This window comes from Anoplopoma fimbria, chromosome 21 (assembly GCF_027596085.1).
Source record: "Anoplopoma fimbria isolate UVic2021 breed Golden Eagle Sablefish chromosome 21, Afim_UVic_2022, whole genome shotgun sequence".
Lineage (NCBI taxonomy): Eukaryota > Metazoa > Chordata > Actinopteri > Perciformes > Anoplopomatidae > Anoplopoma > Anoplopoma fimbria.
The window spans coordinates 15,812,823-15,827,263 of NC_072469.1; the positions used below are offsets into that span (position 1 = coordinate 15,812,823).

Below are 14,441 nucleotides of genomic sequence, written 5' to 3' on the forward strand. Positions count from 1 at the left end.
TCACAATAACACAACACAAGCATTGTTCAGACACTTAGTCAATTATATTACATCATTCGGTTTCCACAATGGTCACAAACACACCGACAAAAAGGGGTCAATTTCATTCAATATTAAAGATATGGAAAGACTTAGTTATAGTTTGAAAAAGTCATGCAGCAAAACCAAAAGGCTACATTTCCCATTCATAAAACCCTTCAACCTTGAAACACAAACAAAACTGGAGCATCAAACAGTATAAAGGGGCCTCAAACACCTTCTATAAGAGAACTGTGGTTCAGTGTTGTGGACTTGGACTTCCATGACGTCCAGATTCCATTGTTAAATCAAGAGGTTATTTATTATCTTTAGTGCTTTCTTCTTGCAGCCATTCAACTTGAACCCCCAACAGTCTTAAATATATAAAAGAGTCCAAACGACTACACTAAAATAAGAACTGTCAATGAATGATAAGCTTGAAGAAATTCATGATTCACAAATGCAGCGTTTCCTAACCTTTTTTCTGAACTGAGTGGCCAGTTTATGCTCCCACATTCTCATGACAGTTCTCATCAGTTGTTAGTCTTCTCCAGTGACCCGCACTCTAATCAAGTGATACCAAGGTTGAGAATCATTCTTTGGAACCCTTTCTCGCACAGTAGCACTGATTGAAGTAAATTGGTCTACAAAATATTTTCACAGTAGGGTAGAGCAGATGTTTGTTTATCTAATTTGATCTCCAATGTTACAATAGCTGAAACTGTGATTACACTTTTTATGCTTACAAACATTCCCTCAATTTCAGTCAACATGTTCTGAAATATCAGGAAAAAGCTCAAACCTATTACTAAATTAAACATCAGGCTCAAAGTTACTATATAAAAAGGGTCAGAGCTGCTGAGGAGCTGGAGCAGCAGCATCTCGACAGCCGACAGGAAGAGAATAAATAAACTTGTCAAGAAAGCCAGCAGTGTGCTGGGGTGTCCACTGGATACGATGGAAGTGGTGGGAGACAGGAGGATGATGGCCAAGCTATCATCCCTGATGAACAACACCTCCCACCCCATGCAGGACACCCTGGCAGCTCTGTACAGCTCCTTCAGCCACCGGCTGCTTCACCCCCGGTGTGTGAAGGAAAGGTACCGCAAGTCCTTCCTTCCTGCTGCTGTCAGGCTGCACAACCAGCTCTGCTCCCAGCAGACCACATGACACTAATACACTGTGCAATACAATATTTATAATAGTTTCTGTCTGTATATATAATATTACTGTGGATTCTGTTCTTTACTGTTCTTTACTGTTTTTTATTACTCATTTATAATACTTATTTTGATCTTGTGTTTTTTTTATTTACTATGTCTCTTGTTTTGCACTGTCCTCTTTGCTGCTGTAATCCTGTAAATTTCCCCGCTGCAGGACTAATAAAGGATTATCTTATCTTAAAGTTAAACCACATTATACTCACATGTACAGACGCAACCGGGACTTGTGTCAACCATGACTGAAATAACAGTGTCGAAATAGTGTAATGGTACTGACACAATCACAGCTCACTGCCTGGACAGACAAATAACACACCACACACTATACAGTATGAGCCCACTGCTTTCTCAGATTATTAGAGGATTAAGACCTAAAACATGTTGCTTAAGAATTGCAGCATAGAGAGGTTGTGCGAAGTAACAGCAGAGAAGAGGTAACACAGGAAAAAGAAAAAAAAATAATGATGACATGTAATCAACAAAGCAAACCACCATGTAAAGTGTTACATTTGCAGTTTTACATGCATTATACAAGCTATCATGTCTCTTTTATGAACTTTAAATTATGTCAAATCATATATGCTTGTCTTTTTTACCCACATTCATTTAATGGCTTTCATTTATGCCATTCCATCGGCAAATGCAGAAAGAGGGTGCAGGAGATGCAGATAAGTAGTGAGGATGAGGTGTTTGGGTTTCTGACCCAACTTTCTAGGATGTGTCAGAAACACTGAGTATATTAGGGGGCTTCAGCTTGTAAGAATTGAAGAAGGAGGCCACTTGATCAGGCAGCTCCGCCAGGATGCTCTGGGCCAGGGCCATGTTGTTTCCCTGTAATAGCAATGTGACAAGAACATAAGCATTAATAAAAGTATTTGCCATGTTTGGGATGATGCTTGCTAACATAAAAGTGTGCATGTATCTGTACTGTTGACAGCTCATGCTGATCAATGAAATCCAAAGAAGGTTAGAGAGATGGCAGCTGGTGTTATATTAATGTGATGAGTAATTAGCAGGGAGAAGCAGTAGGAGCTGCTGTCAAGAAAAAAAGTAATATAAAACTGCATTGTGTAATGTGTGATTTGAAATATATATTATATTTACTTCCAAATCAGAAAACACCTATTTACAACAGTAAACACCTGTTATACAAAGTGACATTGTATTAAGAAATATTATCTTATTAAAAGCGCATTATACAGGATTGGGAGCATTCTACAGACTCTCAACATGGATACAGCTGAGCTGGCAGCTTGAAACTAGTGCTAAATATCTGACAGAGCTAACAGTGTTTATCTAAGGCGGAACTAGAGGGTGGGTGCTATGCTTCTGCGACAACGCCATTGGTCGGGACGGCATTATCAGCACAGTGCAGAGCGGCCCCCGTGAGTTAGCCACATGCACGAAAATGCTCTGAACACACGTATGGCGGGCTCGGATAATACACAAACATAGGGAGATAAACTTCATTCTCTGGTCCGGTAGATACTACTCCACTATATCTTGTATATTACACCTTTAACACCTAAAAACTTTAAATGTACATACATAACTCTGTTATGGCAGTATAGAGGTATGGCCCGCTGCTTACTTGGAAATCTCTGAAGGGCACAAACTGGACGATGTCTCTTGAGGCGACATCACCTCGGGGCGAACACAACAACTTGTCATCACTGTCAAGGAACTCCATTTCGCTGAAGTCTGCCCCCCCCACACCCACTATAATGATAGACATGGGCAGACGAGAGGCCTCCACGATAGCAGTGCGTGTCTGGTCCATGTCTGTGATCACTCCATCTGTGATGATGAGCAGCACAAAGTATTGCTACAGATGGACAGAGGGAAAACAATGACAATTATTTAGACAAAGACAACATTGAATTTTATAATCGGAGATTTATGTAACAATCAATGCAAGTTTGTTTACCTTTTATAAACCAGTTTCGACAAAATAAATCAAAAAGTGAAATGTGTTAATACGATATACGCAAGATGAACTTAAAAAACTCTTTAGTGGTAATAAAGGGAACAAAAGTAGTAAAATATCAGTTTGATATCATGTGTGTTAGGAAAACACCATGTATTATTTATTAATTGTTACGGTTACTGTTTCTTCTTTCAGCTGGTCTTGCTCTCGAAACTGAAACTAACAACTGTCTGATTTAGGAGTGACCTGAGACGTCACTTTGACTATTGATTATTTTTCTTTTGTGAAAATAATTTGTCTACTTACTGAGGCTATATTCTGCCGGAGAGCTTGTCTGGCGAAGCAGGCTACATGGTTGATAATCGGAGAGAAGTTGGTGGGACCCCATAGCTTCAACCGGGGTAGACACTGCTGGTAGGCCTCCACCACACCCTGTATGCCTGCAACACACACACACACACACGCACACATGTAACACACAAATAGGCAGCACCAATGCCGCATTACCGAACAACTTCTACCAACCACTTTACATCTTTCGACAAAGTCTGACTTACCTGCACAGAATGGATTTTGTGGGTTGAAATTGACAGGAAACTCATGGGAAACCTGTAAGCATGAATTAAACATAGGTAAATAAATAAGAGCTTTACAATACAGTCCATGACATTTTTACACCAACTTCTGAATTTTAACAAAGGAACAAGCCAGAAAACACATTATTCCTTTGCCTCTTAACGTTTATCTTGTCAGAAACAAGTAATAGTCTTACCAACTTAAGAACAAATATTTCATCCTCCTGATTGAGTATAAGACCAGTTTGTGACATAATAAATAAATTCAACATATTGTGTGTGTTATTAAAGGTTACAGAACCAAAAGTCGTTAAAGAGGCAGTTGTTATTTGCAGGTGAACTAAATGAACCCTGTTAGAAAATAACAAATTGCCTTTTTCTAATGACAATACAGATTTTAAAGGCCTTCTAGATTTTTTCATACCTGCCAGGAGGGAGGGAGTTGGGCTCCAAAACCAAAGACGGGAAACATCTTGTTACTACATAGAAGGACAGAACAAACATATACAGGTATAGGTATAACATTAATGACACTACACAATGCACAATCAGTCAGTAGAATAAAGCTGTTAAACTAAGTCCTGTGGAGTGTGACCATTGTTAGCAAGCCAACTTTATCCCTTAGAAGTTCTCAAATCAGAAGTCAGAATACAGCCAGTTACATTTGCATCTGAAGGGCTTAACTCTTGCTTAGATCTGCTTCAACACTTTTTTTCCACTGCTATAGAGAATTAAAGTGGTAGGATTTTTTGTAAGAGTTTGCGTGTACCTGTCATAGTCCTGGATGACATTACCCACTGCCCAGATGGCTGTCAGGTATTCATTATAGCCTTCAGGGTTGATGTAGTGGAGGGACTGGGGAGAGCTGGGATCCCCGTTAGAGCCTGTGAAGTCAATGGCAATCTGGCCAGAGTCCGGGAGAGGATAAGAATCAAGATATGAGGAGCTGCTCATTTATCAAATACAAATGAGAGACACGTAACACAGTTATATATATACAGCGGGTAAAATAAGTATTGAACACGTCACCATTTTTCTCAGTAAATATATTTCTAAAGGTGCTATTGACATGACATTTTCACCAGATGTCGGTAACAACCCAAGTAATCCATACATACAAAGAAAACCAAATAAATAAGTTCAGAAATTAAGTTATGTGTAATAAAATGGAATGACACAGGGAAAAAGTATTGAATACATGAAGAAAGGGAGGTGCAAAAAGGCATGGAAAGCCAAGACACCAGCTGAAATCTATCAGTAATTAGAAAGCAATCCTGCCCCTTGTCAGTGCAAATTAATATCAGCTGGTTCAGTCCCAACTGATGGCCTATAAAAAGGTGTCTCATTACCAAGGTGTCACACAAGAAACATCTCATGATGGGTAAAAGCAAAGAGCTCTCTCAAGACCTTCGCAACCTTATTATTGCAAAACATACTGATGGCGTTGGTTACAGAAGGATTTCTAAACTTCTGAATGTTCCAGTGAGCACTGTTGGGGCCATAATCCGGAAATGGAAAGAACATCATTTCACCATAAACCGGCCACGACCAGGTGCTCCTCGCAAGATTTCTGACAGAGGAGTGAAAAGAATTATCAGAAGAGTTGTCCAAGAGCCAAGGACCACTAGTGGAGAGCTTCAGAAAGACCTGGAATTAGCAGGTACAATTGTTTCAAAGAAAACAATAAGTAATGCACTCAACCGCCGTGGCCTGTATGTACACTCACCACACAAGACTCCATCGCTGAAGAAAAAGCATGTTGAAGCTCGTTTAAAGTTTGCTGCACAACATTTAAACAAGCCTGTGAAATACTGGGAGAATATAGTCTGGTCATATGAGACCAAAATTGAACTCTTTGGATGCCATAATACACACCATGTTTGGAGGTCAAATGGCACTGCACATCACCCTAAAAACACCATACCAACAGTGAAGTTTGGAGGTGGGAACATCATGGTGTGGGGCTGTTTTTCAGCATACGGCACTGGCAAACTTCATATAATTGAAGGAAGGGTGAATGGAAAAATGTACCAAGACTTTCTTGATAAAAATCTGCTGCCATCTACCAGGATGAAGATGAAACGAGGGTGGACATTTCAGCAAGACAATGATCCCAAACACACAGCCAAGGAAAATCTCAATTGGTTTCAGAGAAAGAAAATAAAGCTGCTAGAATGGCCCAGCCTATCACCTGACTTGAATCCAATAGAAAATCTATGGAAAGAACTAAAGATCAGAGTTCATAGAAGAGGCCCATGGAACCTTCAAGATTTGAAGACTGTTTGTGTGGAAGAATGGGCCAAAATCACACTTGAGCAATACATGCGACTAGTTTCTCCATACAGGAGGCGTCTTGAAGCTGTCATTACCAACAAAGGCTTTTGTACGAAGTATTAAATACATTTCAGTAAGTGTGTTCAATACTTTTTCCCTGTGTCATTCCATTTTATTACACATAACTTAATTTCTGAACTTATTTGTTTTGTTTTCTTTGTATGTATGGATTACTTGGGTTGTTACCGACATCTGGTGAAAATTACATGTCAATAGCACCTTTAGAAATATATTTACTGAGAAAAATGGTGACGTGTTCAATACTTATTTTACCCGCTGTATATATATATAAACAATTATTTTATTTATAAAATATTTAAACAAATATTTTATAAACAAAATAAAAACAATTCATTTTACTAATAAGACAGTACAGGCAGTCAGTATGTGTGGTCTGCTGATTAAAAGTTGTGAAGATAAATAAAAGTAATAACATCTTGTGTCTGACATTTCCAAACTCACAGTGAAGTTGATTTGACAACCCCCCATAATATAATCCAGGAAGCTGTACTCCTTCACCACCTGAAAAGGTAAACAATATGTTAACTGTGTTCAGCAGTGCACAATTAACAGCGATGCAGTCAAGACTATAGTTAAAAATATGTGAAAAACAAAAAAGACAATTTCAAATCGTCTTCAATTTCCCCTTTTTCTAAATCATTACCTGGCAGTTCTTGAAGCAAATGACTCCAGAGTTTTTATAGTTTTTCTTCTTTAGCTTTTTCGGGTTGATGCACTCAAATTCAGCCTGCAAGTGAAATCATGAGTCATATTTATAGCAGATAAAATAAAATAAAAATCAGGGCTATTATTGGTAGAGCTGGAAACTAACACACACACACACACACACACACACACACACACACACACACACACACACACACACACACACACACACACACACACACACACACACACACACACACACACACACACACACACACACACACACACACACACACAAATAAGACTCACAGGGCAAACGTGTGTTCCCATTTGCATCTCAGCCAGTGTTGTTTTAAAGCTCCCAATAAGATCATGGGCTCCGCTGACATGGCGGTCATAACAATCAACCTGAAGACAAACAGAGATTGTGGGTGACAAAATAAAAGCCCATTAAAAAGTTCTAGAGAGAGACTAAGTAAGCATCAAGACATGATGAATAAATTAAGGTTGATTAGGTTACTAACATTTTTTCAGTGTATAAACATTTTTTAAATGGAATGCAGATAGCATGTCATTTTTTAAGACCACTACGGCGAATCTGCCTGTATTACAATGGCAAGTTTCTCTGGTCGTAGATGTGATATAAAACATAAAGAATTCACTATTTGTGGTTCGTGAGGAAGCTTCATCATATTTTCAGTGTACATTTGGTCTAAAACCAGTCAAACCCTTCAATAAATTACAAAGGTCGCACCTCACATGCTCAAATAAATAATTACATTTCACTAAAAAGAAAGATGCAAAAATGCACACCTTCACGTGGGGACGTCACGTATGGTGCATAAACACACACATCGCTTATCCAGCTGGGGTGCAGCATGTTTAAGTTTGGGAGCATTGCAAGATGAAAAGAAAAATGCAATTACATAATTAGTTATTAGTATGTTAGAGTAGCATGGTCAATCAAGATGATCCAAAAATGATAAAAGGAAAAACTAATTATATTGTTAAGGGAGCAGGTTGTGTTAATGGGCTGCATTTTAGGGCTTATTAACTGAGAAAAAATAATTAAAATGATAAACACATTTACCTTTATAGGTCTCTCCACATCTCCTTGACAGAGAGATCGCAATGAGATGCAGAAGGGTCTCCATATTGGGTTTAAGTTGTTGTTTACCACCTACATAAACGGGTAACGATGAGCCACAAGTCAATGATAATCCCGTGCCAGCAGAGGGATGAGTTGCTGGTGAACATGTTTACCTCTGTCCTGTGAGCCAGCTGCCATCCAGTTTCTGTCTGCTTGTAGAATTCCAGGAAAGGGTCGGACCACCACAAAAACTAAACATCCATATCCAATTAATAATTAACAGTACTTCAGGGCATTTGAAATAATAAAGATATCAGAACTAACTATTACCTTTTTGTCTAGCCTGCGGGCTGACACCTCAATGTTTGCCACTCTGTTGTCTGTTATCTCTTCAGCATATATCTATTTTGAAAAAAAATCAAATAAATCAAAACTATTAAAGGTTTGCGGATTTTATACTTTGCACAGTGATGGATCTATCTTTTAATTTGTTGATCTTTTCAAACCCATGGTTTTACATCAGTATACAGCACAAAGCAGAGTCATGTTTTACAAACTCAAGATACATCCCAGTATCTGTTGATGCTTTAACTAACTTTACAGTATTAATAATTTAATAAGCCTCCACGTTTTTAACCATGAACAACATTTAAAAAAACTGCACATGCTTGTTTTGACCACATTACAACCCACAAAAGCATAGATTGGAGGTTTGTGCATAAAACAACTGTGATAAACTTTCTCTGTTATTATAGATACTGTCTATCTGATTACACAACTGCCTGAGCACATTACAGCCCTTATGTCCAGTGTGTCAGTGTAAGCAAAGAGAGTGCCTCATTTGCAGCTACGGCAGGGCTTACAATATGTTCTACAAATGAGAACGGAGTCCACTCACTGTGATGGTCCCCTGACCTGCAGGCCTCTTGTTCTTCAGCAACAAAGGTCGAGTTATCTGCCTGCTAGAAACAATCTGGACACAAAATACTGGCAGTGTCACAGAACGCTAAAAAGGTGGCGTAAAGGCCAAAGTTTTCTTTCATAACATATTTCGAAGCTCACCTGGGCCAGGGTACATTCAAGCTCCCCCAGAAAATCATCATCACCCAGGTCATAGGTGTCATTGTCAATATCATACACGCAAAACTTCATCCTCTGCACCATCTCGAAATAGTAATCGATCACAAACTTCTTGGCAAACTTTGGATTCAGGCAGTTCAGGATCATCTCTGTGCGTCCAAACTAAATACATACATTGAAATACAAAACAATGAACATCATCAACTAATGTGCTTACAATGCATTCAGGTATGTCTCTGAGGTTTTCTATGGATTGCTAATTCAAAACAAGGCTTTAAGTCATATCCACAACATGTGATATTATACTCCCTGTCCTATTACAGACCTCATACCAATGCGAGCCTGAAGTGTTGATGTACAAGGCACACAGGGGGTCAGACTTGGAGAAGACGTCCATGTCCATGAGGTTCTCACAGGAGATGGTGAGCTCCACCTTGGTGCCGCAATGGCTGGCCATCGGCACTGGGGCCCCACCTGAGGCCATGGCAGCTGGTTGTACTATGATGAGAACCACAGATAATTAGAATGAGCAGGTACATTTACTCTAGTGTTTGTACTTAATGGAAATATATACATTCCTGTTGCTTTACTGCTTTAATTGGAAAAAAACAAACACGTTCGCTTCCGTTAGTCAAACGTTACCTTTAACGGAAATCAAGACAACAATCACAAATTGGGTGTCGTTTCTGAAAATAATATAATGCCTAACATAAATCTCGCTTTTAGTGTGAGTTTATTAGGACATGCAGCAGTGACAGTGAGCGGGTGTGTCGATGCTTAATGCATCAAAACGAATGGCAACATAACGTCTCCACCCAGGATACACGTATTGTTTCCTCATATATGAGTTCAAAGCTTACGCTGACTTATTTACCTGTTTAGTTGTTGAAAAAATAATCACTTTGCCTGTCTGTGGTTGTCATACATGAATGCGTAACATTTACTGTTATCTGACAAGAACAGCTGATAAACACAGGGGCGGGGCCGACTCTCAGCTGTGGGCAGCAAACTAGTTTATTGTGCTGTTCGCTTGATCTGCCCAACACACAACAAAGTTATATAGCTAGTTGTCTGGTACATTTGTGCTAAAATCTAACCATGGACTGCAATAAGATCAAAAGGTTGTACTGACACTGAGCGACACAAATAAGCACGTTAAAAACGTGGCGGAACTCTCGGGAGTTTTCGTTGTTTCTTGTCGACCACATATTTAGGGGACTAACTTCTACGGGGTGCATTCAAGAAAAACTTTTCGTAGCAAAATTTGAACGCAAATAATTTAAAATACTGTGAAAGCTTACATTTTAGACATTGCTGTAGCATGTATAATATCATGTGAATATGTCCATCTAGATATCAGAGCATTTATTGTGTAGTTTTTTTGCCAAAAAGTACCAGTGTGGTGATGTGCAATATAGCATACTGAGGATTTTCTGCTAAACGGCCAACGTTAGTGTGGAAAAAAATGGTGTGTGTGTTCAAATGTAACAATAAAATATAATCTATGTGTTAGTCAAGAGACGGTTATTTTCCTTTTGCAACGTTTTCTGTTTGGGCTCTTGAATGCTCCCTGTTTGTAATTGCAGAGCAGCCTGCACGTTTGCGATGTATAGTAATTCTTGATCATTGAGCGCTTCGGCTTTGACACAATGGCTGGAATAGTACTTAGGCGTTGTGTGAGCAGAACTTTACTGTCAACACCTGGTGCAGAAGGTATCAGAATCAGAGGGACAAACCGGTACCACTGGACAACTTTAAGAAGGACTGCCACTGCTCTGACTGTAAATAACTATGCCTTTCATTCGTACTCATCGGACAGTGTTGTTATCCTGAATGAAACTATTTCAATCGCTCACTTTAACATGCTTACAGAAACCCACATGGATAACTTGGAAGAACATTTGTGCCAGTGTGAAAACGATTGCCTGTATACTTATCTAGGTAAAAGGGCAATAGGGCTTTAACCGAAGGTGGCCAAGTGCAATAACCTGACATTGACACACTGCTTCTCTGGTAGTGTCAGGTTACCTTAAGTCAACTGAGACTGACCATTGTAAATGATAACCGTCTGCAAGAGATCACCTTTAACTCTGAAGTAGTACCTTGCATTGGTTACTCTGTGTGTCTTTATGTCACTCACTTTCTTGAGCACAGAGTGGAAGAGCTGCGTTCCTCCTGGGGCTCCCCACACTATCCTGTCTGGCTGTTGAAGCTTATCACAGAGTGCAGAGTTCAACGGTGGTCTACGCTTTAGAAAAAGGTAGTTGGCAAACTGCTAGATATGAGAAATCCTCGAATACAGGATATTTCCTTTTCAGGAATTAGGTGTAAATACCACAATCGTAATCCAAATGTCATAAATAAACACACTTGAGTTCTTTTAATGAGAACGCTTTGCACAGCGTGAAGGAAAAATAGATCTAGTTGAAGGTTAGTCTAGTGAATTAGGACATAAGACCATTTCTGGCTGAATTTGCTTTTTTCTATTATGTCTGTGCAGAGGAGGTTTTGGAGCAGGCTGACTACCTGTACAGCTGTGCAGAGACAGAGAAGCTGTACCAGCTGCTGCTGCAGTACAAGGACAGGTAAGGAGGGCGTTCAGTCCCTCACTTTTTATATTTTCTTTATTTATCAATATGTTCTCACTTGAAGATAGTGAAATGTACCCTGTTTTGGTGGATTGTATGATTTATTAGATATTTTCTATCGCACCATATATTATTTTTTAATAGAAAGTTTAGGTTATTTCCTTTTCTGCCTCAGCTTCTTTTTGTGTAGCTGACCAGAGAGCTCCAAAGTTAAACATGTTAAACACATTATGAGTTGAAGCTGTGAGTTTGTTTCCATCCATCCAGTGATGATGCAGAGTTCCTGTGGAGGCTGGCGCGGGCATCTCGTGATCTTTCCGTCCTGCCAAACATGGAGGCCGAACGGAAGAAGCAGTTGATGTTTGAGGGTTTCGAATATGCAAAGAAGGCCCTGGAGAAGGATGAGAAGTGTTTTGCAGCACACAAAGTAAGATGCTGGTTTTACTGAGAAGGCTTTACTGATTCACTTTAAACACGCTTAAAAAAAGACATGTAGGTCTGATTCGACCAAACTCTCAACATCCTTCCTCTCCTAACACAGTGGTACGCGGTGTGTCTCAGCGATGTTGGAGAATACGAGGGAGTCAAGGTGAAAATAGGAAATTCATACATCATCAGGGAACATCTAGAGGTGAGTGGACATTTTGGTCAATGTCATGTTATCATTGTTTCACATTTACAATGTGAAGTAATTTAAAGATGTTGTTTTTTCCTAGAGAGCCGTTGAACTCAATCCCAAAGATGCCACTTCCTTACATATTTTGGGTTACTGGTGAGTGATTTTTTTTTTTTTTTTTACTGTAACAAACCATAAGTTTGACATTTTGTTTTAATACACCTGCTTCTTAGTACATTTCAGTACACATTACAGTCAAACATGGTTACAAACTGGGACCATCCTATGACTGCAGAAGCTAAAGGAATGGAAGTTGCCAGCGGTGTTAGTTTCTTTTGTTGTAAGAATGGTTGCAGTGGTGAGTGTGAAGACTCCTCACAACAGAGAGAGGGGAAAAAAATACTGTTGTCACTTATTTAAGGCCCACAGAATGGAAACAAATTAATGCTCTTAATGTGGTATAAAGAACCTTTAAAGATGCAGATATTTACCATTAATAATAATATTTAAACTGTTTTGGAGCAAAAACTTCATTTGGCAATGTTGTTGCATTTCCCTTTGTTTGCCCAGAGAGGTTAACAGGTTTAAAACTGCAAATGCAGTCTCTGACCTTTAGTCCAAGATGTCACTATTGAGCCTTATAATTCTATAATATGTTATTAGAGCTTTGAGTAGGCCTTATTATTCAGGGAAATCTGTATGTATTGTTTTTCTTAGGTGCTTTGCTTTTGCTGAGCTGCCTTGGTACCAACGCAAGGTAGCGGCAGTCATTTTTTCTTCCCCACCCGTGTCTACATACGAGGAGGTGAGGAGTGCTCTGTCTATAACAGCCCGCTCTTTGTTTTGTTACTAACTTCACAATGGCTGCCTGCTAACACAGCTTCAGGCTGTATTCACCAGCTATATTTTTCTCCCCTTTTCAGGCTTTGGAATTCTTCCTGAAAGCTGAAGAAGGTAAAACCCTAATAAACTCACTGGGGCATTTATTGAAAGAACTGCTTCTCTCTTGTTGGCTGCCGCTCAGATTTCTCAGATAAAGAAAGCACTGTGCTTGGAAATTATTTCTTTAAAGATTTAAAATGGATTCAACTAACATGACATTCTGTGTGCCAGTTGATCCGAACTTCTACAGTAAAAATCTGCTGATGCTGGGGAAGACCTACATGGGCATGAAAGACACAGAGAAAGCGCTGCTCTTTCTAACCAAAGCAAAAGAGTACCCTGCTCACACACTGGAGGACAAAGAGGTTAAAACACTTGCTTTTTAATTGACTTTGTTTTCCATAACTGTAGTGGCCAGACAAGATAATAGTTTTTACTCGGCGGAAAATGTCAAAACACATTCATTGATGCATGAATCATATATGCTGATGTGAGCATTATTACAGTCCATTTGTTCCTTTGGCAGGTCCATAGAGAGGCTGTTGACCTCTTGAAGAAACTAGGATGAAGCTCTTATCACCACTGAGTGGAACATGATGTCTTTGGAGACCATTAATAATTTCTAACAATGTTTTTCCTTTTAGCTGATACTGTAATTATTAACACAGTATACTTGTTTAATCATTCAGCTTGAGCTAAATTAAAACAACAACCAACATTTGATATTATAGGTATCTACATTCTCTCTGCATCTCTTCATGCCTGAATACCTCTTACACTAAACTTTCTCTGACATCTAGCTTAGGGGGGAGCAGATGCTAGCGGCTGAGCTTAATGTTTACAAAATTCGTGAACATTGAAACTTTATTTAATTCAGATTTGAACTCTGAATATGGACAAAATGTGGTAAAGAGAAATGTGGGACAGTGAAGCATACAACAGGTTTGTTCAGTGGTAAAAGTTGCATATTGTAAATTACTTTTTTAGATCAAGAAATGTAACAAATTTCTTCACCAAACCGTATCTGTGTATCAATAATTCAAACACTGGGAGTTTTCTTTCAAATAAAATGTCAGCTCTATTCAAGTGTACGCTTTTTACTGTTTTAGCTGGAATGCAGCTCTTTTTTTCAGTTCAGAATACTAATTAAATTTTGGACACAACAAAGGTTGCCGTTTCTTCACAAGCCTAGACCCAACTGAGCCGGTTTAATGAGATCATAGTAAACTAACTGTTGGCTCTGTGATTGCAGTTGGGTTTTTTGTGTTTCCTCTTCAACACATTTCCAATGACACCAGTCCTTTGTTGGCAAGGACATGATTTCATGCCTCCAATAAAAGAGTATATTAGTATAAATAAATTCAAACCCACTTTAACGATGATCAGATACATTTACTAAATGTTTTTTTCCACAGGCAGTATCCAATCAAAACCAAGAGCAC

At 39.0% G+C, this 14,441-nt stretch overlaps 2 protein-coding genes across 2 annotated transcripts; one reads left to right on the forward strand and one right to left on the reverse strand.

Moving 5' to 3' along the window:
* Window positions 1–35: 35 nt before the first annotated feature.
* Window positions 36–10,188, reverse strand: LOC129110732 (copine-3-like). Its single transcript, XM_054622923.1, has 16 exons — window positions 9,788–10,188; window positions 9,239–9,411; window positions 8,896–9,075; window positions 8,732–8,806; window positions 8,164–8,235; window positions 8,007–8,084; window positions 7,834–7,923; window positions 7,053–7,151; window positions 6,742–6,825; window positions 6,540–6,599; window positions 4,513–4,646; window positions 4,168–4,222; window positions 3,726–3,777; window positions 3,475–3,608; window positions 2,833–3,066; window positions 36–2,072 (listed from the first exon to the last, which is right to left on the reverse strand). Exons 2-16 carry the CDS (start codon window positions 9,395–9,397, stop codon window positions 1,953–1,955), a joined length of 1,626 nt encoding a protein of 541 aa, XP_054478898.1. The 5' UTR covers window positions 9,398–9,411; window positions 9,788–10,188; the 3' UTR covers window positions 36–1,952.
* Window positions 10,189–10,450: 262 nt separating this feature from the next.
* On the forward strand, window positions 10,451–14,080 carry rmdn1 (regulator of microtubule dynamics 1). The gene is made up of 10 exons (XM_054622925.1): window positions 10,451–10,694; window positions 11,068–11,173; window positions 11,414–11,498; window positions 11,769–11,928; window positions 12,043–12,132; window positions 12,218–12,273; window positions 12,835–12,922; window positions 13,041–13,071; window positions 13,231–13,364; window positions 13,526–14,080. The coding sequence occupies exons 1-10, from the start codon at window positions 10,563–10,565 to the stop codon at window positions 13,565–13,567; spliced, it is 924 nt and encodes a 307-aa protein (XP_054478900.1). The 5' UTR covers window positions 10,451–10,562; the 3' UTR covers window positions 13,568–14,080.
* The last annotated feature ends 361 nt before the right edge of the window (window positions 14,081–14,441 follow it).

Excerpts from the sequence above, each read along its gene's own strand:
- LOC129110732 (XM_054622923.1), bottom strand. The coding sequence starts at position 9,397 with ATGGCCTCAGGTGGGGCCCCAGTGCCGATGGCCAGCCATTGCGGCACC. Across the intron at positions 8,085-8,163 it reads CCCGCAGGCTAGACAAAAAG|TTTTTGTGGTGGTCCGACCC; the intron begins GTAATAGTTAGT and ends ATGGATGTTTAG. Across the intron at positions 4,647-6,539 it reads GTTGTCAAATCAACTTCACT|ATTGCCATTGACTTCACAGG; the intron begins GTGAGTTTGGAA and ends GACTCTGGCCAG.
- rmdn1 (XM_054622925.1), top strand. The coding sequence starts at position 10,563 with ATGGCTGGAATAGTACTTAGGCGTTGTGTGAGCAGAACTTTACTGTCA. Across the intron at positions 11,929-12,042 it reads AGTGTTTTGCAGCACACAAA|TGGTACGCGGTGTGTCTCAG; the intron begins GTAAGATGCTGG and ends CTCCTAACACAG. Across the intron at positions 12,133-12,217 it reads TCATCAGGGAACATCTAGAG|AGAGCCGTTGAACTCAATCC; the intron begins GTGAGTGGACAT and ends GTTTTTTCCTAG.